The sequence below is a fragment of the Dermacentor andersoni genome, chromosome 6, assembly GCF_023375885.2.
Source record: "Dermacentor andersoni chromosome 6, qqDerAnde1_hic_scaffold, whole genome shotgun sequence".
Lineage (NCBI taxonomy): Eukaryota > Metazoa > Arthropoda > Arachnida > Ixodida > Ixodidae > Dermacentor > Dermacentor andersoni.
In genome coordinates, this window is record NC_092819.1 from 44,355,318 (window position 1) to 44,382,847 (window position 27,530).

At 45.2% G+C, this 27,530-nt stretch overlaps 1 protein-coding gene across 2 annotated transcripts; it reads right to left on the reverse strand.

The window, feature by feature from the left end:
• Positions 1-84: 84 nt before the first annotated feature.
• Positions 85-27,530, reverse strand: LOC126522000 (SEC14-like protein 2). Of its 2 annotated transcripts, XM_050170770.2 has the most exons (13): positions 27,425-27,530; positions 24,509-24,578; positions 23,121-23,164; positions 21,141-21,203; positions 18,896-18,989; positions 18,641-18,735; positions 17,601-17,682; positions 12,940-13,020; positions 11,055-11,141; positions 7,984-8,090; positions 6,741-6,845; positions 5,120-5,324; positions 85-2,496 (listed from the first exon to the last, which is right to left on the reverse strand). In XM_050170770.2, exons 1-13 carry the CDS (start codon positions 27,485-27,487, stop codon positions 2,369-2,371), a joined length of 1,224 nt encoding a protein of 407 aa, XP_050026727.1. In that variant the 5' UTR covers positions 27,488-27,530; the 3' UTR covers positions 85-2,368. The 2 variants fall into 2 exon arrangements, with proteins under 2 accessions (XP_050026727.1, XP_072144818.1); XM_072288717.1 differs by lacking the exon at positions 85-2,496 and having other exon boundaries at positions 5,234-5,324; positions 7,938-8,090.

Here is a 27,530-nt window from a genome sequence, read left to right on the forward strand (position 1 = left end):
GTTCCTGGGAAAATCACTGAACAGCCCTGGTTTCGCTACCTGTAAAAGTAGGACACTCGCAGAGTCGCGGAATGACGACAAACGTGGCGTCGTAGCGTTTTATTTCCAAATACTGCCGCTCTCAGCTGAGAGCATAGCAGCTGCGCAATGTAAAAAGTGGTACAAGGTGACAATTGTGCTCTCAAATAGAGCTTTTCAAGAAAATAAACATCGCGACTAAAAAATTCACATTTTACAAGCATGCACACTGTCGACACGCCAGAACGAAACGCAACCACCGATGCAGGGTTGCAATCAGTTACAGTAACGCTAGAAAGAATGAATAAACGAGCAAGATAAAGCATAAAGAAAGAAGTGATGTACAGCAGCATGGGTAATCTTCGATCACAAAGTAAATCAATACAAATTGGCTAATCAATAAGCATTGTGAGAAAGGTGTGAAACGCGACAAGTACAAGAATCTAAGAAGACAGAAACAGCCTTCAAGTGAGAGTGAGCATGACACTGAAAATACTAACAATGATTATGTTCACTAAAGGTTTTTATGGTGCGCGCTCAAAGCGCCGCCAGCTTATGTGGCGTGCATGCAGGTATCGTCATTGTGCGCATCACTATTATGCTTGTTTGACAGAAGTGGCCGGCAAAATGAGAAGAACCTGAATTGTCAAACCCCGGTTTTCGAATTCGGATCTGCCACGAGGTAGTCGGTGCCCCGTCGTCGCCATCGCAGCTGTCGTCGTCGTACAGTCGTCCTCGCAACCTTCTTTATGTTCATATCGTCGTCATCCTTGTAGTCATGGTAGCGTGATCTGTCGCGTTTTCGCGGGAAAGTCGAGGGTTTTATTTAGAGTTGCCCTCGACAACTTTATTTGTCTTAGATAATATGCATACATCTGCGTTCAAAGGTACACGGAATGCTTTTCTGGCTAAATAAGTTCCTTTTTATTTGCAGCCTAAATGGGTGAACCGGTACTCATCTGTGTCGTCTGAACATTGCGGTGTGAGTAGCGCAGTGTATTGATCCATTTTCGATTTAGCGCCTATGTGGTGGAGACAGTCGGCGTCATTACAGAGCAGGTGGTCTCCCCGTGCTTGTGATCGCTTGATCTGCGTAGCTTAGTAATAGTCTAACGACTTCCGTAGCGGATGTAGACCATCCGGCCTCTACGGACGAACGCCAGATGAAAAGAGGGTGTATTGGAACTGGCCAATGTCAACAAAACCATTTGTCGAATAACTTGGGCGCAGCAAGTCGACATATTTCTTCAAGTTCCCTCACGAAGTTCATGTAAATGGAGATTTATTTGATGCACGCAAGTTCTTTTTCGAAGTGGAAAGATGCTGAAGAATGGTAGGAAAGTGGCATACACCGTCGTGTTCGATATATGACTGGGCAAGTCAAAACAAAACGTGAGCAAGCAAATTCCACAATATTTAAAAAAGGATCACTGGAGAATATTTTTTTCAGACCCAATACCAGAAAAGTTAGAGCATCAAAAACACATGTGACAGTGTCTTTGAACATGAGTATACGAAGAAAAAAAAGTACAAACGTGCAAACACATCATTTATTTATTTATTTATGAGTGAACGTTTCCAGCATATGACACTTACATTTGCAATAAACACCTTTCGAGGAGCCTATTCTGTTGAAACCGCATGCAGAGCTATGCACTCCAAAATGTGTTTTCCGGTAATCTTTAATGGCAGATTGTACGCACCTCGCGAAAGCTGAACTACGAAACACCCTTGCTCTGCACAGTTGTATTTTCATCAGGATAAGCAAGCGTATCCGCGCTTGTACCTTATGTGCAATTCTTTACAGGATTTTTTCATGCTTTCTTGTGCTGTAACACAGCTAATTAGCGCGGAACATCTCATTCACAGATACCGCGTCAAATCCTACCAACTCTAAAAAGTGTTTCGTTGCTTTGCTGTTTATATGTACTTATATAATTTCATTTTCGTATGAAAATCACTAAGCGTTACGAAAAGTTTGATGACAGAAGTTGCCAATGGTCAAGTATCAATCAATCAATCAATCAATCAACCAATCAATCAATCAATCAATCAATCAATCAATCAATCAATCAATCAATCAATCAATCAATCAATCAATCAATCAATCAATCCACGATAAAGGTGCGCACGTGAGTTGAGTACGCCACGTAAGTGAAGTGAGTATTTCCTTGAGAGAGCGCGCACACCTTTCAAAAAGCTGCAGTAGAACTGCTCGCGACATCTGTAACCTCATGGCATTCAACACTGCTGTACCGCGCATGAGTCGAGCAATAAACGTGCACGAATACTCATAATTAGTCCAGCCGTAAACCCTCTACTAATTCAGTGGGCCAGCCACCGAACAGTCTCATTCGACGACTGCTCTTGCGCCGTCCTCGTCCTCGCCTCGCTCCGCCACTGGAGGCAGCAGCCGCACGCTGTAGCTGAGCTCCTTGCGCGTCAGCCAGCTGAAGGAATTGTCGAACACCAGCTCATCTGCGCAGATTTCGCGCGCATGCGTGAAAGGAGGTTAGGCTCTGTTCTAAATTAAATTCCGGGGTTTTACGTGCCAAAACCACGATCTGATTGTGTGGCACGCCGTAGTGGGGCGCTCCGGAAATTTAAAACCACCTGGAGTCCTGTAATGTGCACCTAAATCTAAGTACACGGGTGTTTTCGCATTTAGCCCCCATCTACATGCGGCCGCTGTGGCCGCGATTCGATCCCCCAACCGCGTACTTAGCTGCTCAATTGGGGTCTGTCTTATCTGCAAGAAGAAGAGAAGACTGCTGGATTGAAGAAAACGTGTAGAAATTCCTCACGTTTTCTCAGTCGTGAAAAGTAAAACAACAAGAATGGGACCAAGGACCAAAAAAAGAAAGGAAAAACTCCATCATGCCCCTCGTCGCTCCCCCTCCTCCCTTCATTTCTGTCGCAAAATGTTGTCTCAACAAGAAAGCATCCACAGGCACATGGCTTTGCGCTAGTTCAGCCATGGCTCGGGCGCAGCTTGGAGTTAGTTCAGCCGTAGCTCAAACGCAGTTGGACTGTAGCCCCGGCAGATTGCACAGCACTAGCAGCCTTTATTACCTGAGCTCCCGTGCGTTGTCTAGCTAATCGTGCTGCCCACCAAGAGAACTCAGGCAATATTTCGCGCAGCTTTCTTCTTTCTCATATCTCGACTGGAACGTCTGTGCCAATTTTACTCATAAACGGCGCTTATAATATATACTATACTATATACTAAGTGGCACTGTGCTCGATTGTTAGAGGAGGTACACCTAATCTTGTGCATGTACTTTATATTTAGCAACGTATGCTGGTACATCAAAAAGGAATGAACTTGGTGTTTGTGTAAACTATTGTCTCCTATGCCTATTAAAATTACACGCATCCGTTCAACTGGCTCGGTGCACGGCATGGTTATGTCTTGACAGTAGAAACACCCTGACACAAAGCTTAAAGGGCACACAGGCACGGGCAGTATACGCGACGTAAACTAATAATTTCTTTTGTACTTGGAGTGAGCCGTCCGTTTTCACTTGTATTCGTCGTACGCACTCAAGTGAAGAGCACATAACCGCCGTGGTTGCTCAGTATCGATGGTGTAGGCTGCTGAGCACGGGGTCGTGGGATCGAATCCCGGCCACGGCGGCCGCTTTTTGATGGGGGCGAAAACACCCGTGTACTTAGATTTAGGTGCACGTTAAAGAACCCCAGCTGGTCGAAATTTCCGGAGTCCTCCACTACGGCGTGCCTCATAATCAGAAAGTGGTTTTGTCACGTAAAAGCCCATAATTTAATTTTTTAATGAACTTGGTCTTTGTGTAAACTATTGTCTCCTATGCCTATTAAAATTACACGCATCCGTCCAACTGGCTCGGTGCACGGCATGATTATATCTTGACAGTAGAAACACCCTGACACAAAGCTTAAAGGGCACACAGGCACGGGCAGTATACGCGACGTAAACTAATAATTTCTTTTGTACTTGGAGTGAGCCGTCCGTTTTCACTTGTATTCGTCGTACGCACTCAAGTGAAGAGCACATACCCGCCGTGGTTGCTCAGTATCGATGGTGTAGGCTGCTGAGCACGGGGTCGTGGGATCGAATCCCGGCCACGGCGGCCGCTTTTTGATGGGGGCGAAAACACCCGTGTATTTAGATTTAGGTGCACGTTAAAGAACCCCAGCTGGTCGAGATTTCCGGAGTCCTCCACTACGGCGTGCCTCATAATCAGAAAGTGGTTTTGTCACGTAAAACCCCATAACTTTACTTAATTTTAAGTGATGAGCACGAAGGACAACTTAACAGCCTCCTGCTTCTTATCAACTTTCAGCGATAGTCACATTCAGCCCCCCTGAACAACGTGACAATTCACATTATTTACTACCGCTTGCACACTAACACTGTCTGGGAGCCGCTACCTTGTAACGAATGAGCCGCTCCTTACAACAAGTACCAACACTTCACAGTTATCCTTACAAGCCGTCTGTTATAAAGATAATCGTCATTCTCTTGGTTCTGCATTTCGTTTTTACAAACTTAAATATGTCGTCCATAGAAATCCTGCTCAATTGCAGCTTATAGTTTTGGAGGAGTTTATAAGAGATTTCCGAGAACCCACCACACTATCTTTTTCGACGCATCGCTACAGTATATCGTTGCGGACGTTGGCATCAGCCGTCCTGGACACCGATCGAACAGCTTCGAACAATCGTTCCTTAGCATAAACGGTTGCTTCCGGCTCCGCTATCCTTGGCGCAACTGCTGTGTTTTCAGCGTGGACGGGGCATAAACCAATAAAATATTGACTTAAGTCGCCCATTGGTTTTATACACACCTGTTACTCCTCTCCCAAAACTGCACAAGAGCTGTAGAGCGCAGCACAAAAGAGTCGCCCTGAAGGCGCCGTTCAAAGCGAATCAGCCTGAGTCAAAAAAAAAAAAAAAGGCAAAAAGACAAGGCTGCTGACCTCCGTCTGCTGACTGAAGACCACACAGGAAAAGACGAAGCTACGGATTCGTAGCGAGAAATCGCATTCTCTAGGTACCTATCGCTGTCTGTTCTTAAATAATTCTAAGCCAATCGCTCATGGCCCTGCTCAGAAGCACTCACAAGTTCCGGGCTCATGGCAACGGAGGCTGCCACTGTGTGGCGCACCGTGGGAGGAGGAGGGAAGCCTCCTGGCAGCCACAACGTCACGTGTTTCTGCTTCCTCCACGACGCTTCCGGGCGGCCGGAATCGCACAGAGAACGTCAAGTCCCCTGACGCCGTGCCAAACTTCCATCGCAGCTCCGAGCCAGCCTGCTTCACAGACACCTAAAAGGGCGCCGACGAGGCCGTCTTTTGTGAGCACAGACAGACCAGATAAACAATATAGGGCTTCAAGCGCTTAATAAGCTCTCGCTTCTTCCCCTTATGCCCTCTGCGTAAGCAAGCAAAATTATTTCTTTGTATGGTGAAGTTAACTGCCTTCTTTCTCTCTATTCTCTCCTTTCCTCTCTAGGTCATCTAAAAAAAACCATGCCCTTCGAGTGGCTGTCAAGACAACTTCGCCATGTCACTCAGCCACGAAAACGTGGAGGCATTCTGCTAAGTGTTCTCAGACTAGTTGACATGAGAATCGCCAACAAACGCATTAACACCTAGCTTTCTTCTAGGAAGGTCACAACAGCAGCTTTCTCACCGGACGTCACTGCAGCTGCCGGAATGATAAAGTCCCTCCCACATTCTCGAGCGCTCGAGACACTACACCGGCGAAATACTTCCCGATTGTATTAGCAAGGATGGGCTGCTTTACCTTAACAATATATTAAAACTGGGAGTGATGTCGCACTGAGCGACAACTAGGCCGATGACTAACATGCTCTTGAGGTATTTCTTAACGCAAGCACAAGTTCAGGCGTCTGTCTGCTATCGGTGAAATATTCGCGTAAGGAACTTAGTACCTCTAGCGCAGTGTAACTTAACTATTTAGGGTAAGATGCTAATTGCTTTCGGTCTTTTTACGTTACTACGTTCAAGGAGCAAGGGTGCTGAGCAAAACCTGTAACAGCTAGACGCGCTGATAAGTTATACACCAAGGTTTGTAGACTACCAGACGTATCCATTACTCGTGTGGTTCGCTGACTGCTTGCTGAGACTTTTTCTGGTTGCTATTGTTGGGGAGGGAGAAGGAAAGGCGGAGATGGAGATTACATTACATTCGCTGCAGCAGCCGTACCGCTCACTTTCCTTCTCTTCAACCACTCTTTCTTTTCTTTCCTTTTCATCTCCTTCCTTTTCAATTTGTTATTTCGCCACGCACTCCTTGTTTATCTTTACCATAGAAGAGAAACTGCATATTCCTGGGCCCAGTGAGCCCTGTACATGACCCAGTGAGTGATTTATACTAATGAAACTGGAAATGCTGGAAACTGTTGGATCGCCAGCTTGTCCCCGAACCACCTCAAATAACAGACTGTTCAATGAGCAAAGGATGATAACATGGTGGTATGAAAAAAAAAATGTTCCGGCAATAATGCACATTTCGTAAACCTGCTTAAACGTCGATAGTCAATACGCGAAAGAAAAACAGCACATTATGTTCTTTCGACAAATAAACACAAATCAATCTATAACCCACATCACGAGTGGAAATCTGAAGCTGCTAATGGGGGTCAGCTCCATAAAGAAGCCTGTTGACAGAACTGCTCGAGAACCACAACTCCTCGCCCCACAGAACAGGCATCATACCGGGAGCGACCAGCAGCATCCAGCTCCAACGGTGCATGACCGCGTGCCTTCAGTTCCAGACCAATTCTTTCTGTATTCCACCGGCACGGGTCCTCCTGGACAGATCTGCGAGCGACAGAAAGATAAGTTTGTTAAGCAGGGCTTCAGCGAACGCCTAATTCATTCCACCGTAAGGCGGCTTTTAGTCTTAGCCGGCACATGAGAAAGCGATGGCCGAAAAAAAAAAGTAACTTCGAATGTATGCAGACAATGAAACGAACAGAACACAGGAACATTTGGCATTGGGAAAATTCAAAAACAGGGGTGACCTAGACTGAAGATATTGACGAAGATAATCTTGAAAATTACACAAATTTACTCTGTAGAATAGGCCAGGAATCGGGTGGTGCATCTTACTTTTCTTCACGCAATCGGCCCTTTCCTTCCTTATTTCTTTTTAGCGAAATGACTTCATGAGTTATTACAGTCGGCGTTTTTTTTTTTCTAAGAAAAGCATGAGTACCTAGCACGTAGGATAGCCTTTGGAGTTTGACAAGACGACGTTTTCTTACTTTCGATGGCTTTTCCAGCTACTTGCACTACTTGAGTTCAAGTCTTCAAGCGATGGCGTCAATAGCCCATGTTCTGTTGCGTTTCGCGCTCTATATATAATCGCCGAACCTAAGTGGCCGAATGAGTTTTATAGTGCTTATTGTGAACATAAAAGTACACCACGGCTTATGCTAGATTACCTACCTCGGCTCAAGCCGCTTGAGATTGTTCGAAGGTGAGGTCATGCTAAATGCACACAATAGAGAGTTTTGAGGGAAGCGTTTGTTTCCTTCCCATAACTTTTATTGCCAAAAAGTAAAAGCGTATCGTCTGCAGTAATGAGCACGACGTTGTTACATTTAGGACTGTGGAACAGTACGAATATACATTTTGTCACAAGCTTGTACGGCCATTTGTTCACCTACAATCTTACGATAGTATGCGAAAGGCTAAAATAGCAATGGAAGCGTCAAATATTGAAAAAGCCAGAAAGATATAGAAAGGAAGGAAGGGTAACTACATTTTGCTAGTTCGCCACCCTACAGATGGAGATGGGAAGTCAAATGGAGAAAAACAGAAAGAAGGCAATAGTTTAGATTACGCAACGTTCACGCACTCCAGTCTGTTGCGTTTTCAGGCAGACAACTGCAAATGCTACGGGCTCACCCCGTTGCGTGATCAACGTGGCGTACACAGTCAGAATCTCGCGCACCAGATTCGTGCAGCGTCCATCGCCGTCGGGTCCCCTCAGCCGTCCACCCCAATGAGCTGGAAGCCGCTCCACGTCGAAGCGGCTGGCCAGCACATCTCGCCAGCCGTCTGCGAAACAAACGGATTCCACTCGCTGAGTCACCTTCAAATATGCCCAAATATCTGCTTTCCTATGGTGTTACTTGCTCGCGAATAAATCAAAATAAACTCAAACTATGATGCTTAATTTCTCGGAGCAACACATTGGGCCACGAAGGGGGTGCCATTCCGGATACTGTTAAATTCTGCAACGGCGGCGTATTGAACCAATCAGAGAGGCCGTGGCCGCCAAGTGGACCAATGAGAGCTGAGAAGATGGCGAATTCGACAATGCCCAGATTATATCACACAGGGCGCCGTACTGGTGACGCTCAGGTTTAATTTCGACTATACCCGGAGATATGAAACGAGAACCTGAATCTAAGCTTAAGAGAGAAAGCGAGAGAAATAGAGAAATGAGAGCGGGAAGGCAGAGAAGTTATTAAACATAGTAACTGTCCCTTTGGCTATGTTGAACTGGGGGAAGCACGTACATGAGAGCTTCATAGCATATAAACTCTATCGAAATGTGGCCAACGCAACCGAGAATCGCACCCTCGACCTTGTGTTCGGCAGCAGAACGCCCCAGGCACTGAGCTATAGCGGCAGGTGAATACGAAGGCATTTAGGCCAGCGACTAAGATACCAAGAACGGACTTGATAGAGCCCACGCCTCTTAACAACATATCAGATTGATCAAGCACTCTAGCATAAAAAAAAATCGAATAGGAGTTTACATCACACAAAAAATAAGCAAAAGAAAAAAAAACCTGACATGAAAGCGATCATAGTGCTTGTGAACGATGTCACGCACCACAGGATAAAAAAAAGTTTCAATTTCGAGGTTTCTGTCTCAGTGCGAGTGGCGGAGTGATTGCCAATGCGAATAGGGCTACATGTTATATGCATTGCATGCGGAAATGCTACGAATGAGGTAGACACTGCGTCTAACGAACTGTGAATCTAGGTCTTCAGTGTGAACTGCATGTTTAGACTATAATAAACGCGCAAAAAATCAAACAATCGAGCAGTGTTTCCTAGAAAATCTTATATCCAATTCAAACCACGTACGCGTAGGAAAATTGTGTACGAGTAGGACCATGCACCCTGTTCCATTCCATTACAGAGCTCTATTTCGGCAGACTGAATGCCTTAATGGGCATGGTACGTTGGCAAACCTCGCGTTCCACCCCAACCTACCATTGTTGGACGGCCTTCCTCATCTTGCGCAACCAGCCGGCTGCAACATTTACTATTTGGCGTAGCGGTGATAAGTTGAATTCATAAAATGGTATTAGAGCAGAACAAGTACCCATGCTAAACAAAGGCATGGGGGCTAATTGACAGGATTTACTTCGCATTACAGCTACAGCACGCGCCGTTGTGTCATTATATAATTTGTTAAGCATGACGAAGCGAGGCAGATAATGAAGGTAGTGGAGTGGCACGCTGCTATTGTTGAAGGAGCTGAAATCGTCACCTAGATGATTGACTTTTCCATGTTCTTTCGCTGCACAATGTCTGCACAATGCAGCAAATAAGCTTCGTCGACTTGATGGAACAAAATTAGTAGAAGCGTGTGAATATTCGAAACTTCCGGAATACCTAATAGAAGAACTCCTATTCAATCCATTCTCCGAATCAAATATTCACTATTCGTAAATAGGAATGTACCTTGAATAGTTTTCAATTGTTTAGAAAGGTTAATTGTGTGCAAATCCACATAAAATTGTAACAAGAGTACGCTAAGTTTCATCCCCGCGAGAAAACTTGAGAGCGAATGTAGTGGAGCAGGCTACGCCGGTTAGGGAGCCAGACTTAACGAACTATAAGAGCGATCATTCCAAGTGTACAAAACTTTCCGTGCATGGTAAGGAACGGATTGCTTTCTTCTTAATGCTCCATTTTTGTAGTAAATAAACAATGCTTCATAACGTGCTATAAGTTAATGAAACTTCCTAACGTTAGGTATACTAGGAAGTTAAAATCGTTTAATATTATTGTGATAATGACTAATACTTATTCGATAAGTACACGATATTCGATTCGATTCAATTCGCTCCTGTTGTACAGGGGTTCTTTAAATACGCACACGCTCTCTCTCTCTCTCTCTCTCTCTCTCACACACACACACACACACACACACACACACACACACACACACACACACACACACACACACACACACACACACACACACACACACACACACACACACACACACACACACACACACACACACACACACACACACACACACACACACACACACACACACACACACACACACACACACACACACACACACACACACACACACACACACACACACACACACACACACACACACACACACACACACACACACACACACGCACGCACGCACGCACGCACGCACATACACACACACACGCACACGCACGCACGCACGCACGCACGCACGCACGAAATGGTAGATGATATGCTATAAAATATAGACTAAGAAAGAAACAAAACACATAGATATACATATATATGAATACCACGTCACTGCTACAGGTTGCATGGCACTATATATACCCCCCCCACCTCCTACGCTCCATAAAAAAGGAAGTTTTGCTATTTTACAACATACTTAACAAGGGTCAAATACATATCATACGCGCTCAAATACTGCAAACCTATCGTCGCAGCTGCGCAAATATACTGCACAAGTTACGCCGTAATTTGTACAATGATAAAATCACAGGCCTACACTTCAATCAAAAATCGCTACTCGCACACTTATGAAAACTACAAAGTTCTAAGTTCCGCATTGTCGCTGCCCCAACCAACAAAACGAAATGTCATTACAAGTAGTGTGACATCCTCAATGAGAGTCGCATCAATCTCAAATTTAGACTTTTGAGCGCCTGAAAGAAGGTCTAGCAAGCCGATCTTGTCGTCTTTCTTACTTTCTTTGCGTGTATCGATCAAAGCGCGTGTTTAAAAAAATGCAGAAGAAGCGATGCTCACCTTTTCCAAAGATGTTAATTTTGCTTATAGTCCTCTGAGACAGCAATGGCTTGACGATGTTCCACAGCACGGGAAACAAGCTGGGAGCTGAAATTCCGAGCATAATTTATAACATCTGCGCATAGCTGACCCTTCGCTTGCACAGACACCATGGTCCGTATGGTTGTTGAAACTAGCAACATAGCGTCGTTAAGGTAAACTAAAATGATAAAAGCGTGGTAGGGCAGCTACCTGCTAGCATCAACCTAATTGGTAGATATCCTTACGCAGCTTTGCGGTGCGGTGGCGTCAATCTTGTGTCAGCCACATTTCTTGGTTTAGTGACATCTCGGTTTCATTCTTTCAAACCAGCTCTTTCATCCCCCGCCCCACCTCTTCACCGTTCTTCACAAAAGTCGTGCTTAATCCAACAGAAGAAAATAACCCTTCCTAACTTTGTTGATGCCAGCTGTGGTTCCAGATAGTTCAATGAATGTGTGTTCGGGTTTGCCTCAATTTCGCAACTTCTCAGTTGTACATTGCCTCCTGTCATTCTGTGCTTAGCTCAATGGACGACTCTAAAAAAAAAGCATTTGCCTCGCGCATCGTAGCCTTAGCTGCTTTTGCGCCATATTACCTATCTAAAAGAAAGAAACAACAGTCATCTGCATTTCACAAGACGATTCTGCAAATCGAAACTTCGCATCGCAAAGGCAGCGGAGAAATTAAAATTGCGGCAGATAGCACCCTAAGCCGGCCTGATGGAGTGCGGCAGAACTGACGTCGTAGCCAACAGATTAAAGAAATTATGGGAAACACATCTGGCAAAGTAATGAAAAACAAGAACTCAATCCAAGAAGCGACTTCGCACAAGCACCAGGCAAGACCTAGGAGTGATGTTAAAGATTTCTGATTGAATTCCAAAACAATTCTTCTTTAATGGCGCTGCGCAATTCTGCACTTTATCTTGCAAATCGTACCCTTCTTCGTAACCGGTCCCAATTTGACCAACTGCCATCTAGACGAAACCTCTCTGCGAACGTCTTCGCATCGTTGCTGTCCCATTGAGTTAATAGCTAGGCCGTGTAATCAAAGACGTCTCACCACCGATCTGACCAATCCCTGTATTGCCAAGAACTTTGTTTCTTACTTTTTTTTTCTTTCTTTCAATTCACTGAAAAAATAAATGAAGGAGATTGAGGAAAGAAGTCGCACAGACGAGGATTGAGGGACACATTTAACCCCTTTGGTTACATGTGTCTACAACGCGTCACACAGGTTACACATTATACAAAACACGGATGCCGAAGAACTAATGAAAATACTTTAATACTGAGAGATATTACTGAAGATACGTTGTTTAGACCATAAGATTTCGCAGCAAGAAAGAGAAAGAACATATGATATTCACAACACGAGCTAACATAGTAAGCGCTAAAGAAGGGAGAGCGTCAGAGAATTAAATGCTTAGATAAATTCTTTGCTCAAGTAAACGGGGACAAAAGGCAGACGTGTACACCACGATGCGCTATGTCATCCAAGTTCGCATACCAACACGCTTAACAAACAGTAGTGCTATAGAATTAAATTGAGGCAGGGTGAAATCATATAACTTAAAGCCGGCTATTTCGTACAAATTCAGTAGTCTTCGCAGGTTGCTGCTTAACATGCGACAGCCATAGTTCTGAAATGCGAAACCTTCCATACTTCTTGCTTACGCGTGCTACGGCGGGATAAATTTTTTTCGATAAGTTACAAGTGTTCCCAATAACTTCAATGTGAACCCTCTTTTGGACTTCGGCAGAAATTGTGTCCAGGAAGCTTGTTGCTATGTCTTGCAACTTTAGATCCTCCCTCTACGAAAACCTGCACGCTTTTCCCGCTGAATACGAAGAATGCTTCTCACCATTGATGACAAAGGCTTCTTCAAGAATCTCAGGGTAGTTGGCCTCGTATAACCGCACGGACTCAGTGATCGCAGACACCACTGCATATTTTAGGGAAAACAAACACTTTTATCTCACACTTTTTGCATAGAGTGTTTAGCTTCATATAGGGAGCTTCAAGTGATTTAGGTGGTCCTCATACTTTATCTCAAGAGTTCGGCACCAACAAACTACATGACATAGAGTGCAAGCTGTAATCATATTGCGGTATTCTTCAGCCTGTATTTTACCATGACAAAAGAAAAATCAAGTGGTTACCATCATAACCTCAGGCTTCAAATACATATGTACGAAGTTTCTGCTTAGTCTGGAGCTTTGCTACCTGCGAATATAGCAACTTTAGGTCAATATTTAGGACATCACGGTTGTTTCTGAAGACTGCATAAAAGCATCCTGCAACAGATATTTGTGTTGGCACTTTGCCTAGCAAGACGGTGAAACGATGTAGGCGAATACAATGTTTTGTATTAATCATAAAAACCGAATTGCAAAATTTTGTTCTGTGTCGCCAAGTGGCCTTCGACAACCCTCCCACTTTGAAATGACCATACGTTCTTTCTTTCGGGAGCGTGATGTGGTCTCTGCTTTAAGTATTACAATAAACTGTGAACAGCTTACAAAACATCTCAGCTTGTGAATATCGGGGAGAAAATATCTATTTTGGAAAAAATGGTCGTTAACTGAGCCTACTACTACGCGCACATCCGCAGAACAGTACTAATCATGACATGACAGGTTTGGGTATACGTTAGAGTTTATTGTCAATGTGACCTCTAGTTTATTATATTCAGAATCACTTGGTTTAGCTTGGTTTACATCAAGTCTAAAGTAGGCGTCTGATAAATCGTATACAGAGCTCTTAAGAGAACGACTTCCAACGCTGGGTGATCAAATGTACGCCTCTGATGGCTGCGAGTACATTTTTCTCCGTACCAGGAAAGTAGTTTCGGCCGAGGTTTGCTTCAGCAGCTGTTCAAATTTATGAATGGCAGCGCAGCTAGAAAAGCACGCGCAATATTTCATTTTTCGAAATAAGCAAGTCGAACAGTCGAAGTAAAAAGAAAAAGAAGAGCTCGGAAATAGCCTTGGCCAGACTGGCCCGTTTGTTCACCTGATAAGATGGATAATGTGCGATCTTGCTCTCCAGTGCGAATAGTGAACAGCACACTATACGTCGTCGAATAAAAAACGACATCGCGAACGGGGTCCCCGCCAGCCTCCCTGACCTCAATGAGGAAATCTTTCATTAGCTTGTTTCAAGTGTACGCAGCTGTGCACACGGTCTTTTTCTCGAAGTTTTGTATCCAATAAACGGAACCGTCAGGAATTTCGTGGCGACGCCGTCGGATATCAATGGCGATGCTTCGCGATTTTTTTCAGGCAATATTCTCGGACCATCACACTTCGGGACGCTTTCACTTTCACGATATTACGCATCACTACCACGACTGTAGCGCCGAACGCATCGGCGTGTGTACGAGTGACAGAGGCGCATAGTGTCAAGCACGCTGTTTTATCATAGTACCGGGAACACTGTCGCCCGCCTACACGGCACGGGCGAGAAGAATAAGGAAAAAAAAAGCAAGCCTCCAATTTTTGTTAGGTATAGTTACAACCCCGTGAAGCCAAACGACAACGTACGACATCAGGGGAAGCATAGGAGAAATTACCTGTTCTTTTTAATTTAAATGTAGAAATAATAAGCAAAAGAGAAATGAAAGTGAACGAGAAATAGCGTCAAAGGCACTGCACGTGCGCAGAGCCCATGAAACTGCTTGGATTATTTTACACGCAGGGCGGGTACTGTGCGACTACTTTTAGTTCCCCTATTTCAAACATCTGTCGATTCGACGCGCTGTGGGAGTCGGTTTAAGCGAAGCTTTCTTGGTGTTTCTGAAGAATGCTGTTGCTCATTAGCGTCCACTTGCAAGTAGAGACCACACTACGAGGGAATGACGAAGATTCGGTGGCAACAAAGGACGACGGCGTGACGTCGAAGATGTGACGAAGGAAATGACGCAGCCGGAATGACAACAACGGCATGACGTCAACGCGATGAGGATGTTGAAATGATTGCGAGGACATGACAACGATGACACGAAGAGAATGGCATGACGATGGTGGAGTGACGAAAACGGCGTGTCGACGAAGGCATGACAACAAGGAGCTGATGAAGGTGCAATGACGGCGACAGAAAGACCTCGAAAGCGAGACAGTGGAGTCACTACGGCATGATGATGGTCGTTGAAACGACCGCGATGACATTACCACGAAGCAATCGCGAGGAGGGGCCGATGAAGACGGAATGAGGGTGAAGTTAAAACGACGACGGCTCGTAGATGGCGGCGTGGTGGCGACGATGTGACAACGAAGAGACAGCAACACAGTAATGACGGCGGGAGGGTGACGATGACATGACAACGAGGGAACGGTCACAATAGCATGAAGGCGATGAAATAATGACGACGGCGCGGTGGTGTAGGAGCTCGCGTCCGCGCTTACTTGCATCACCTGCCACCGCTGGCCGCCTCGACTCGCACTAAATCCCTTGTTTGTTTGCACTATGTTCGGTACCAGCCAATGGGCACTACTGCAGCTAGCAGCCAGCAGGGATGAGAAGGTACGACGACGGCGGCCTGACAGTACTTTCAATGTGACCCTATTCTATAAAACCTCTATAACCTATTCTATAAAACCTTTCAATGTGACCCTATAAAAGCTATTCGGTAAGACAGCTGCAGAGAGTCGAAGGAAGAGGCAAATAAAGCTTCGCTTTAAAAGACAACTTGGTGCAGCTAGGAGCCGAACCCCGCATCTTTCATGTTACACGGTTGATTACTCTACCGTTGAGCTACCGCGCGCGGCAGTCCTCCCGTCCACTTTATAAGCTCACTTGAGATACGTTGGCAAAGATAATTCAACATAGGAGTCAGCGCACTGCTAATATAAGCGCAGACGTGGTTTGACTCTGTGGGCACCGGGTCAACGAACAGCGAAGCGTAAAGCCAGAACGGGCCACATAGGACAGACTGTGCGCCGGCTTAAATGTAGCTCATACACTGGATTCAAGGCCATGCTGTGAAACCTCGCAACATTGCTGCCGACCAGCTGGCACACGTACATGCCACCTACTCAACATGTTTCCTCAGTTGCCCTCTCACCTCAATTCCTCACCTCACTCCAGGCGCGTAAACATTACCTCCGGCGACACACACGCGCTTTTATCACACCGTGTGTCTGCTCCTCCCCCGTAACCTAACTAGGTGACGGTAAACTAGATGAAGTTCAACAACAACAACAATTCAACAATTCAACAGTAACTTTATTCAAAGTTATAGTTAGGATGGGAGGGGGGGGCTTCGGGCTGGGCGTTACACTGGCTGTTAGATACGTATGAAAAAAATCGCCGCCCAAACACTCCGTACAGATGGTTAACCAGCGAAGCTGAAATGTGCTACCCCGGTGTTTATCACTGGATCCATCCGGTCAGTTCATTAAACGGCGCCTTGGTAGGCTGCCAGATTCTCGATACGCAGTTGCTGCTTGCGCTCGGCCGCACGAACCTGTTCTTGTGTCCGAGCAGCAGCATCGGCATGGCGTAGACGAGTTCGTTCACGGTTCTGCTCGCGGTACTGCTAATCGAAAGCTGCTGCTCCTCAGGAGTACGTTTGACGCATGGCCTACCAATTTAGGAACCGGAGAGAAACTGCTGCGTGCTCTCTCCGCTGCGGCGGAGAGCAAGGACGCCAGTACTGGCGCAGCCAATCACGCGCCTCTCTTTATATATATTTTTTTTTCGCGCATGGGGTTGCGTCAGAGGTGTTTTCGGTGTACACAACAGACAGAGGGACAGACGGACGGATCGGCTAACCCTATACTGCTTCGCTATAAGAGCCGCATTTTCCATTGGGTGCAACATGTCCACACTGTCCTCTTTCCGTTACGGAAGCAGATGTCGACCTTGTCCCAGCTTGCAAGCGGAACGCTCCCATTTCCTACTGCAAGCTGGCTTTCGCTAGTGTGACGAACAGTTGTGATCGCTGGGCACACAATCGCCGGGTACATCGCTGCGCTCACGGCATACATAAATACGCACCCAACATTATGCTTTCGGGCAGGTTCTGGTCGAAATTGTAAAAGAAAGAAAAAAGCAATGATAGAAGATGTGGCTCATACTTAGATAGTACATGCGGTTCACGGCCAGCCGTCGACAAGTGCGCTGTGCTCTGTAAGCAAAGGGTTTTAAGTTCTTGCAAGGCAGCAAGCTACACAAGTGCGCGCCTCAGCTAGGAGAGGACAGCCTGAACGTACGAGTCAACAGGGTTCCACGATGCAAGTCCCGGAACGGCATGGCGTGAAATAGTTATAACCTGGTATCGCTTGCAGTACTATTAAATTATTCCGTATTATAAAAAATGTGAGCACTCGTGAATTCGGTCGTGTGTAACACCGCACGCGGGCACGTGACTTCCTCATCTGAAGCCGTCATCTACGCTAGGCGTCAGAGCTGCCCCTGAATCACGAATAACTGAACAAGAAGACGAGCGAGGTGTGCCCTCAGTGAGCTGCTTTAAGATTAGCCCAAAATCAAAGAAATGGAAGACGTCGACGTGAAGCTCACCTTCTAGTGATGAAAGCTGCCAGAAGGAGAACCCTTCCATGTCTGCGACAACGTACATTTTGTCGACACGGTGTCTCCCGTTCTGCGAGAACGTTCCCGATTAGTCGAGGTTGCATTTACTTTTGGGAAAGGGAGGGCTACAAAGGTCACCAATTGTCTGAATATCATCATAAAGAAATGGGCGTACATTTCTGCTTGATTCTTTTGCAACGTGCTATTCTGCCATGCATATCTGGCAGCATCGCTCTAATACTGAAGTTCGTCTGTTAGTGTTGTCGCCTCCATTTTTAGAGCTATGAATTAGTCACCCACTCTGTAGTTGAGTAGCTACAGCAACTGGGCCGAGTTAGTATATTTAGGGAATTACTCGATATTTGATATGGACTTTGGCGGCAGAGCTGGAAGCCTTGAATGCGACACTCGAACTGATTAATCAGTTATCGTTCCACCAATAGTCCACCATCTCTGACTCCAAGAAGGCCTCTCACAGCTTTAGAAGAATCGACATTTGGGCAAGTTGCTACTGGTTGAACATCTTGAATCGGCAGCGCAAGACTAAGACAAAGAAAGCAGGTGTCAGACACAAAGCAAGTCCCAGACAAAAAGACACAGCAAACAAAAAGACACAGTGCCCTCTGTCTCTCCTGCTTTTCGTCTTAGTCGTCTTGCGCTGCCCCTCCAAGGTGTTTCCTCAGAGCGTACTGTCCGCACAAAGCCGTTGACAGCATAAACTGTTTCTCGCGGTCATAAGGAAAATTCGCCATTCGGCAGTTAAAGAATAACACATCATCAACCTTCAATAGCTGCCCAGTCGCTGCTGTTTTCAGAAATGGCCGAGCAGATGCTGTCCCGTTTTATACGGGGAATGCGTTGACTAAGCTTCGCGCGCTTTCACATGGGCTTACATGAGCCGCGATGAAATTCGGAACGGTCGACAGCTCCCATTGTGAATTTCACACTTTTGGAGAGCACGAATTCGACAAGGCCACAATCGAACACGTCCATCGGGCAACCATAACGTGCGTGCTTGTAACACTGACCTGCAGTGAAATGCGTCTCTTGAGCTCCTCTTGCGTCTCAAGTATGTAGATGAGGTGACGTAGCAAGTCGCTGCGCGGTGCCGCTTCGAGCAAACCTGCGTATTTTGTGTAGAATTGCATGCCCAGATAAACCTTAATGCCACAGGAAAAACAAAGGTCAAGATGACCATTTTCCGGGTTAAAGAGAATAAAAAGAGTAACGTTAACATCTACTAACAAGAATGTAAATTAGTCGCTTGACCGTCGCACGCGTACCTTTGATGTCTGTACTGCCAACGGGTGTGATGTACACAGGGTGACCGCCGAGACCGCATTCGACAAAGCCACCAGGACAATATTGCAGGAAAAGCTGCCCCGAAAGAGCAAACACGTATCAGATCAAACGTGTCATTATTATTATTTCTTCAGTCAAATAACCTGCGCATTGTGAAACTTCAACTACGCAGTGCATCGGAAAGCACAGCTGGGCAGGCCGTTCCATTGCAATTATGTACGCATATATTGCAACGTGAGCAGGAAAAAAAACTCACGTACTTCATATGACTGCTTACTTTTACAGCTAAGCTGTTAAGGGTTAGTTTCCCCACTATCGAGTCCGCATGTAGAAAAAAATCCCGAAGATAGTGCAATGCAGGGCCGACCCGCGGCGGAGGTGCAGTTCGCCATTAGGGGTCCCATATAGAGAGCTTCGCTGGTCATTCTTCTTCACAGAGTGTAAGGGCACTGAGTATTTAAAAAAGAAGTTTGATAGCAGTGTCACGTGGCTTTGCGACAGCGCTAGGATTGCCAGCCATCATGTGAACGATGTCGGCAAAGTGCGCAGAGCGAAGCGCGGACGTTTGACTTGTTAAATCACGTAGTTCAGTCCAGTGCTATTTTACAGCGAAGCTCGTAATGCGACTAAAAGCGCTTAAAAACTTTACATGCAAGTTTTAACGCTTTTACGAGAAGAAACTAAGTCACTCATGAAGTTTAGATTGTGAGAAAATGTGCGCAATGTAAGGGGCGATACGCAGACAAATATTGAAGCGTGTGTGTGAATTAGGGGTTAAATAAACGTTGTCAAACCCTCATTTTCAGCCCGTTTAGAAGTGTTATATGAAACGCTTAAGAAGTTTCCCCGCTTCATTTGGAGGACCCAAAACGGCACACATTTCATACTTCCCGGATATTTAAAGAAAAGAGGGGCCAGATTACGTGTAACGTGTACCGATTACTTGAAATGCCTAGGTTAATTATGTACCTGGAAAATAATTACTAAATACCCATATTCTCCCAATTTTTATACGTTATAGAACGCAAGTACAGGTAGTTGCTTACCGCCGGTCTCCTTGGTGAATTCTGCAAGGCATGATGTTTATATGTCACTGAAGTAGGAATAATTTTGTGAGCGACAAATGATGAACGTTTACTCTGTGTATGGTATTTACGGCCTTTGTTGAAATTTATTTATTAGAGCGTTCCAGAGTTCTTGCCATGCTGTAGCCATTCTTGCCATGCAATGTCTGTGCGAAGTCAAACGCGTGGGGATCAAATGCAGCCTTTGCAAAAAAAATCTATTAATCAAGGGTTAGAAAGTCTCATACAGCCGTTCTCTCAGCTATGCTTCCCAATGTGCCGAGACAAGTGCATGTGTGGCGACTTTCACGCACCTGGCTTAATTATAAGCGTTGCCTTATTTTTTTATTCAATGACATATATATATATATATACATATATATATATATATATATATATATATATATATATATATATATATATATATATATATATATGTATGTATGTATGATTCAATGAGAAGTTCTGTAGGTCCGGTGCATAGGTAGATTTAGAAACGAAGGTACACACTTACGACAATTGCATCTTTAATTAAAGATGCAATTTTCGTAAGTGTGCACCTTCGTTTCTAAATATATATATATATATATATTCTTTGCTAATTCCAAAGTTAGTAGTTGGCTTTTCCTTTGTACTCGGTGAACTAATTAAACAAGGTACCATGTTTCTACTTGGCGAAAATGAGGAGGGGGGGGGGGGGGGGGCACGATATGGATGATGCGTAGGCAAAGTTCAAGAGAGTGTGGTTTCACAGCTGCCTTTGCAATAAATTACGTATCAAAGTGCTCTGGAGGATTATGAGTGTGTTTCGCGAGTGGCGCAAAATTTAACGCGCTGCCCTCGCGAGCCTACAAATTCCACTAAGATCAAATTTAGCGAACATGGGGAGAACGCTATGGCAAATTTGTGTGCGAAGTCAAATGCCGTGTGGATTAAATATAGTTTTGTAAAAAAAAATTCTTAAATATTCGAAGGCGTCACGACAAAATCAACTTGAGCTGTACACACTTGCCACAAATGGTAATACGATGCACGTTTTCAATTAGTGCGATTTTATTTTTTCCAAAGGGCTTGTCTGTTGCGAGAAGAATGCCTTCTTTTATGGCGAATATTTCGAAGTCCCTTGAGGTAAGCTTCTTGATGAAAATGCATAGGTGCTCACCGTAGGGACATTGTAATCCTCCAGAATGGTGTCCACTTGGTGCTTTTTCCGCCAGGCGATGTGCTACGCAAAGCCACGTCCAGAACAATTGTTAGCCAGATGACTTTTACAGAATTTCTCGAGGGAGAGAAAGGCTCATGGATACCATCTTGCCCGTTCCGTTACTTTATCTTCTCTCTCATTCTCCTTTTCTTCCCCTTTGTTTCGTTCGTTCTTTCATCGTGTCACCTTCTTTACAGAAGCCTACTGGAACAGGAAGCACTGGGCCGTGTCCCAGAGTGACTTCGTCGTGATTTCACGGAATGCAAGAGCGCACGTTTAAGTTCCTTAAAAGTAGTTTGTTCAGCTATAACCGTGGGCTATTTTGTGTTGCTCTAACCGATATCTCGCTTCAGAGGCTCATGTGGGCTTCTTAAGTAGTTAGGAGGAGATAGCACTGGCTACACACAGTGGTTATGCGGTTACTATACCCATAGCAAGTCTGCTTATCGCTTGTGTTTAAATCTATAAGCATAATGAGAAAGAAAATTAAGCCATATGTAAAGCCGGATGCCATGAATTATTCTGTGTACAGAAGGATGTGCGGCAAACGTGCGTAAAAGCACGGATGTATTTAGGAAGGTTTCGTTGAAATAAAAAGTTGACGCGCTAACTTCCTGAAAAATCCCGCAAATTATTCGGTTTTTCGGGGGTGATCGAAATTCAGATCATGAAAGAAAAAAACGCAAGACAAGGCTGAAAGCTCTTTTCGCCTTCGTAACCAGACAAAACGACGAAACTTGTCATAACGAAAAGTTTCGTTAATTTTTGTACAGATTCTGGCCCGCCTTTAGTCGAAACATTCACAAACGCTGTCGATTTAAACACTACATTTTCGATGTTGATTTATTATTATTGTTCACAAGCCATCAAATAGCCTCAGCAAGCTGATATAAAAATATTTGACGCTATTGAAACTGACCTCGGGAATCCTAGCATGGCATCACCCCCTAGCTTTGTCTTCCGGACTATATTCTGACAAAACTGCTTTAATTTTTTCTTTTTTTACTGCACTTGAGCTATTCGCCATTCCAGATGCATGTCTACCGATATAGTGTGACACTTTATCTTCTGCTAGCATCCTTTCAATGTTGTTCTTCCTTGCCTCTCCAATGAGTGACAAAACGGCCATTGAAGACACGCATGCCTAGTACACCACATGGTAGAGGACAACAAAATGCAAGTGAAAAACATAAGTTTCTTTTTTTTGCATAACGCAAGGCTACTCACACCTCTCATTATACTTATATAGGTGTTCTTTTTCCTTCATAACTCATTAAACTGACGATATTCCAGACCGTCTTCGGAAGCCTTTGCGGTGCGCGTCGCTGGTGCAGCAAGCAACGAAGGCGTTACTACTTTACCTCAAATCGACATGTCTCTGCAACACTGTATAGGCTTGAAGAGCACCTTTAAATGCACGCGCAACTCGTATTCTTTTTCTTTTTTCTCCCCTTTATCCACTTCTTCAGTGCAGGATAGCCAATCGAACAAGCCGTTCAATTACCCTCGCTGCCCTTTCCTCTCTTATCTCTTTCTTCTCTATTATACTACTTCACTTTCTCACGTCATATCACGATGCATTATCTACATGACCGAGTTGTTTCTTTTACATCTCGTTTGCTTCGAGCCAGGCATGCTTCTGTATTGGCAGCTCACTTCCGTAGATCTGGGTTCATTAGGCCTCACAGCCTTTGTCAAAAAACGTGTATACGATGCGCTAGTGCCAGCAAGCTATATACTCACACCCAACACATACGTAAGACACAGGTCGCTAGACCTTTGTCTTGCGTAGACCTTGGGCCGCTATGTTGTACCGAGGCCTTCCGCTCCATTCTATGCTATTCTTATCCACCACTCACGGGTGGCTGATTTCATTGTCAGAGCGTACGGAGAAAAGGCATCGCTACAAAATCGCAGCCCTGTTTCCATTCAGCTCACCTCGCGTAGCATTTTCTTCGCATCGTCCACGTTGAACTTCCGGGCTGTTGAAGGAGGGAATCATTAGAAGACGCCCGTGTTCTGAGCAAGTCCTACAGGCAGGCCTTCTGAACTAAGAAGTATTGCTGCACTAGTCTACTTGAATTTTCTCAGGCGAGTTTTACAATACGGGACGTTGTATGAACGCTGATTAAACTAGAAGGAGGCGTGTGCACTTCATTCTGAAGGGTCCGCGAACAAAAATCTATCTGCCTGCTGTAGGCAAATACACTACAACACACGGCTGCCGCTTTACACCATGTAATATGGCATTTTTATTCATACCATGCGGTACCTCTGTGTTGGCCTGGACACGCACTTGACATTGTAAACATGCAGTGACGTCACGATTGCCATAACATCGATATGTGGAATTCTGCAGCATGCATGCAGAACTCCACGAGAGCATTTCGTTCCTTGACGACAGCCTGACTCTGCGACCACTTTGGCTAAGTTCCTGAACGTTATTCTATGTGTCTGCGTGTGCTGTCTTTTTTTTTCCTCTCTACCTTCTTCCATATTTCCACATGTAGGGTAGCCAGCCATGCACGTCTTTCGTTAAATTTCGTGACTTCCGTTGCTACTCTCCCTTTGCGACAGCGAACGCCTGCATCGTTAGGTATATGCTAAAATTACGGACCAATAGGCTGACATGAACTCACTCTCTTTACCGACTGTGCTCTGACTGCATCTATACTACCACGGCGGAGCACTGTCCACAGTGCTACGGAGAATATTTCAGAAGCTTCATTTAGGTCTTGAACCCTGCTGGCGTGTAGTTAAAGGGTCCAAAGCGCTACACCAGCGCAGCTAGAAAGCCCCACATAAAAACCTTACTAAACGCTCTGCTTTTCGTGTAAAGCAGCCGAACGTTCAAGTAACCCTACCCTGTGTGGTGTTGCCGTGAAGGTAACTTAACATGTGCTCAATTCCTTATGGTGTCTCCAGCAAAGGAAGCAGGGACACACCACAACATTTCATGCACATTCTATTTGAATAAACCCTCACGAGGTGTCGCCCCTGTGGTCTTCATGAATAAAGTTCGGTATACCATGCAGTAGCGGTAAAAATGCTTCGAAGTAAAAGAGTTACTCATTGAAATCCCTTGTTCTTTACGAAACTTCGGGCATGACGGGAAGGTCGCGAGGTGCTGCTAATGCATGAGTCAGTAAAAATTTTTGAGTTCAGAGCGGAGGTTATATGTGCCACACGAAGAACGTGTCCCCCGTAACGAAGATCCCATGAGTCTCCAAGTGTTTGGAGCCAGGAATCGAAAAATAATAATTTAGACAGGCTACACGAATCTTACGCGGTAAAACAACTTAAAGGCACTGCCTTTGTGCACCTACCTCGAAGCCATTTAAGCAAGTACCAATCTTCTGTCGATGGCGGTGAAAGATCGGCCACAGTAGCTCGGAACTGAAGAAGTGTTTGAAAATAAGAGTAATTTATTTTGCGTGGTAACAGGAAAGCCACTAATCAAATATAATTGAGATCATTGCTTACGGCTGACAAGAAAAGCGACGTTGTGCAGTCTTTTCCCATTAGCGTTTCTCCCCACGTCGCTTTTCCCGGAAACTTTTCTCATGTACGTCTCTATTCGTTACGGCGATTGTAAATCGGTCGAAATAAGTAGACCTATGCATCAATGGGATTCCTTAGACTCTTGTTTCCTTATCAGCCTTTTAATTCGCTGACGTGAGGCACCACGACCTGAGCCAAGAGCTGCAAGACGAGTAATTATTAATTAAACTCTGGGGTTTTACGTGTCAAAAGCACAATCCGATTACAAGGCAAGCCATAGTGAGAAACTCCGGATCAATTTCGACCAGCTGCGGTTCTTTACCGTGCACCCAATACACGCGGTTCACGGGTGTTTTTACGTTTCGTCCCCACCGCGATGCGGCCGCCGAGGCCGTGATTTGATTCCACGACCTCGTGTTTAGCAGCGCAACGCCAAAGCCAGTAAGCAGGCATGGCGGGTACAAGAGATATAGACGTACTATGTGGCAGTACGTTTATACCTATAGCAGACTCTATAACTAATAAATGTTTCATTCCCCATTGAGATACAAAGAGACCGCTTTGTACGGCCAGCGGAAAGTAGATCTCGTAAAGCAGGTGGTGAGATTTCCTATCTTTGTGTCATTATAAAACAAACATGTTGACAGAAGGAAACACCTCCTCTAGCGTTTGTGTGGATAATAAATATTCTCACCGAATTTCCGCAAAGTTGTTCGTCACAGAAAGCACACCGGATGTGAGGTCACTGAATACCCAGTTTTCAAACTCGTTCAATGCTTGCAGATGCTGCAGTAAGTACCCAAACGGTAAAAGCTTCACTTGAAACACTTGATACGCCCCGTCGCTCTCTCTCTATCTCTTCTCTCTCTTCTCTCTCTCTTCTCTCTCTCTCTGCGGGTGTGCGTGCGTGCTTGCATATTGCGAGTAAGACTGCTTCATTCACTACAAGTACCGCAAAACTGACGAACCCACTAGACTGCTTTGAAACACAGCGAACACGAGACGGGTGCATGTAATCAGAACCGCGAGGTCACAAGAACTCGCTGACGAGGGGGTAGCATACCTAATCACACGAGTTACTGGGGAGACACGGAAATGCAAGGGAAGCGACGGCTGGCAGTGGCAGAGACAAACAACGCAGAGAGCGTGCTACTATGCAGCGACGGTGACATCAAGTTTAACTCGCCAGGAATCGGGCGAGTCGCAGAGTAGTGCACCATTACTGCGCCAACTAGAATTGAACTCGATCGGCTGATAACTGCACTTTTTTCAAATATATATATATATATATATATATATATATATATATATATATATATATGTAAGTTATGGTGTTTTTTATGCCACACCCACGCTATGACTACGAGGCACGCCGTAGTGGGGTACTCCGGATTAATTTGGCCGCCCGGGGTTCCTTAACGCGTACCCAATGCCCGGTACACGGGTGTTTTTGCATTTCGACCCCATCGAAATGCGGCCGCCGCGCCCGGGGTTCTGATACCGCACCCTCGCGGTTAGTAGCGCGACGTCATAGCCACTACATATATGCCACCGTGGTGGGTGAATTGTGCTCATTATCACTTCAAAGTGTTACAGTTAACCTGGCGCGCCTCGTCTTGTTAGAATAAAGGTCAGAGCATTGATGAAGTAGCCATCTTTTCTACCCCACAACTGCTTTTGTTGACTGAGTTATTCGTCAAGGCCTGCTGCTAGTACTAGCGAAGTCATAGGTGTGGTTCCAGCAGGTAATCACTGGGATTATACCAATATAGTGGATATAAATTTTCTTCGAATCGAAAAATTGAAGCCATGGAAGGGGCATGAATTTCACTTCATTTCATTTATTTACTCTCAAGGCCGTACAGGCATTACAGAGGGGAGTGGCAATAGCAAAAAAAAAAAATTGCTAATGAGGCAGCACATGGTCACAGATGAATGTTGGATTCTTCTCGCGCAACAGCGTTTAAGCTGCAAGGAACTGTCTCTATTCTTCAACATAGGTCGGATTCAGCAAAGTGTACCTTAACTCACTACAGCCGTTCTTCATCTGTTAGATTATTGCCCTGCTTCCTTTTTTTTTGCTTTTTTTTTCGAAGTAAGAAAGAGCGTTGGGGGGGGGGGGGGGTGTCACTGTGGGTTGTTGGACCTGACATTGTCAAGTGGTCCAAAGAGTTATCTCATTCTTTTGTTCTTGAAACAAAAGTCAGAACAATGCGACGTAAATCAGCGCAATCTTTCTTTTCTTTGTTTTCCCCATCTTCGATATACGAGCGAACACCGTCGCAAAGCTGCTCAACCACCATTAACCTCGTAGCATGCACCTTTTGCCCCTACCACTAATTCCGCGCACTGCAACCAGGTATTTTTCTTTAAACGTAACGGCGTGAATATCCGACACTTCTTTTCTTTAGTTCTTTTTCTGACCACCAAGCAGCTCCCCTCTAAAGCATCGTTTCAAAATATTTCGGTTTTTCGAATTCACACTCACAAGAAACGTACAAATAAAGACTCAAACGATCCAGTCACTGGCTGCGTAGTTAAGGTTTCTCAAGTATCCCCACTCTCATTCCTCAAAGTACTGCAGCTCGAGCCACACTCGTCGTGGTCACCGCCTGCCCAATCAAGCAGAGAAAGAGAGAACGTAACAACAACAACAACAACAACAACAACAACAATGAGATTGGGGCGCGCGCGTTCACCTTCCGCTAATTCGAACGCACCCCCAACTAAACTGGTCTCACCTGTTCGAGCGTAGCTTCCTCGCTGGCGCTCAGCAGCTCTGCGCCAGCGTATCCCGTGCTCATGGCGACAGCTTCCGGAGCCTACACTGTGCCAAGGTCGGCCTAG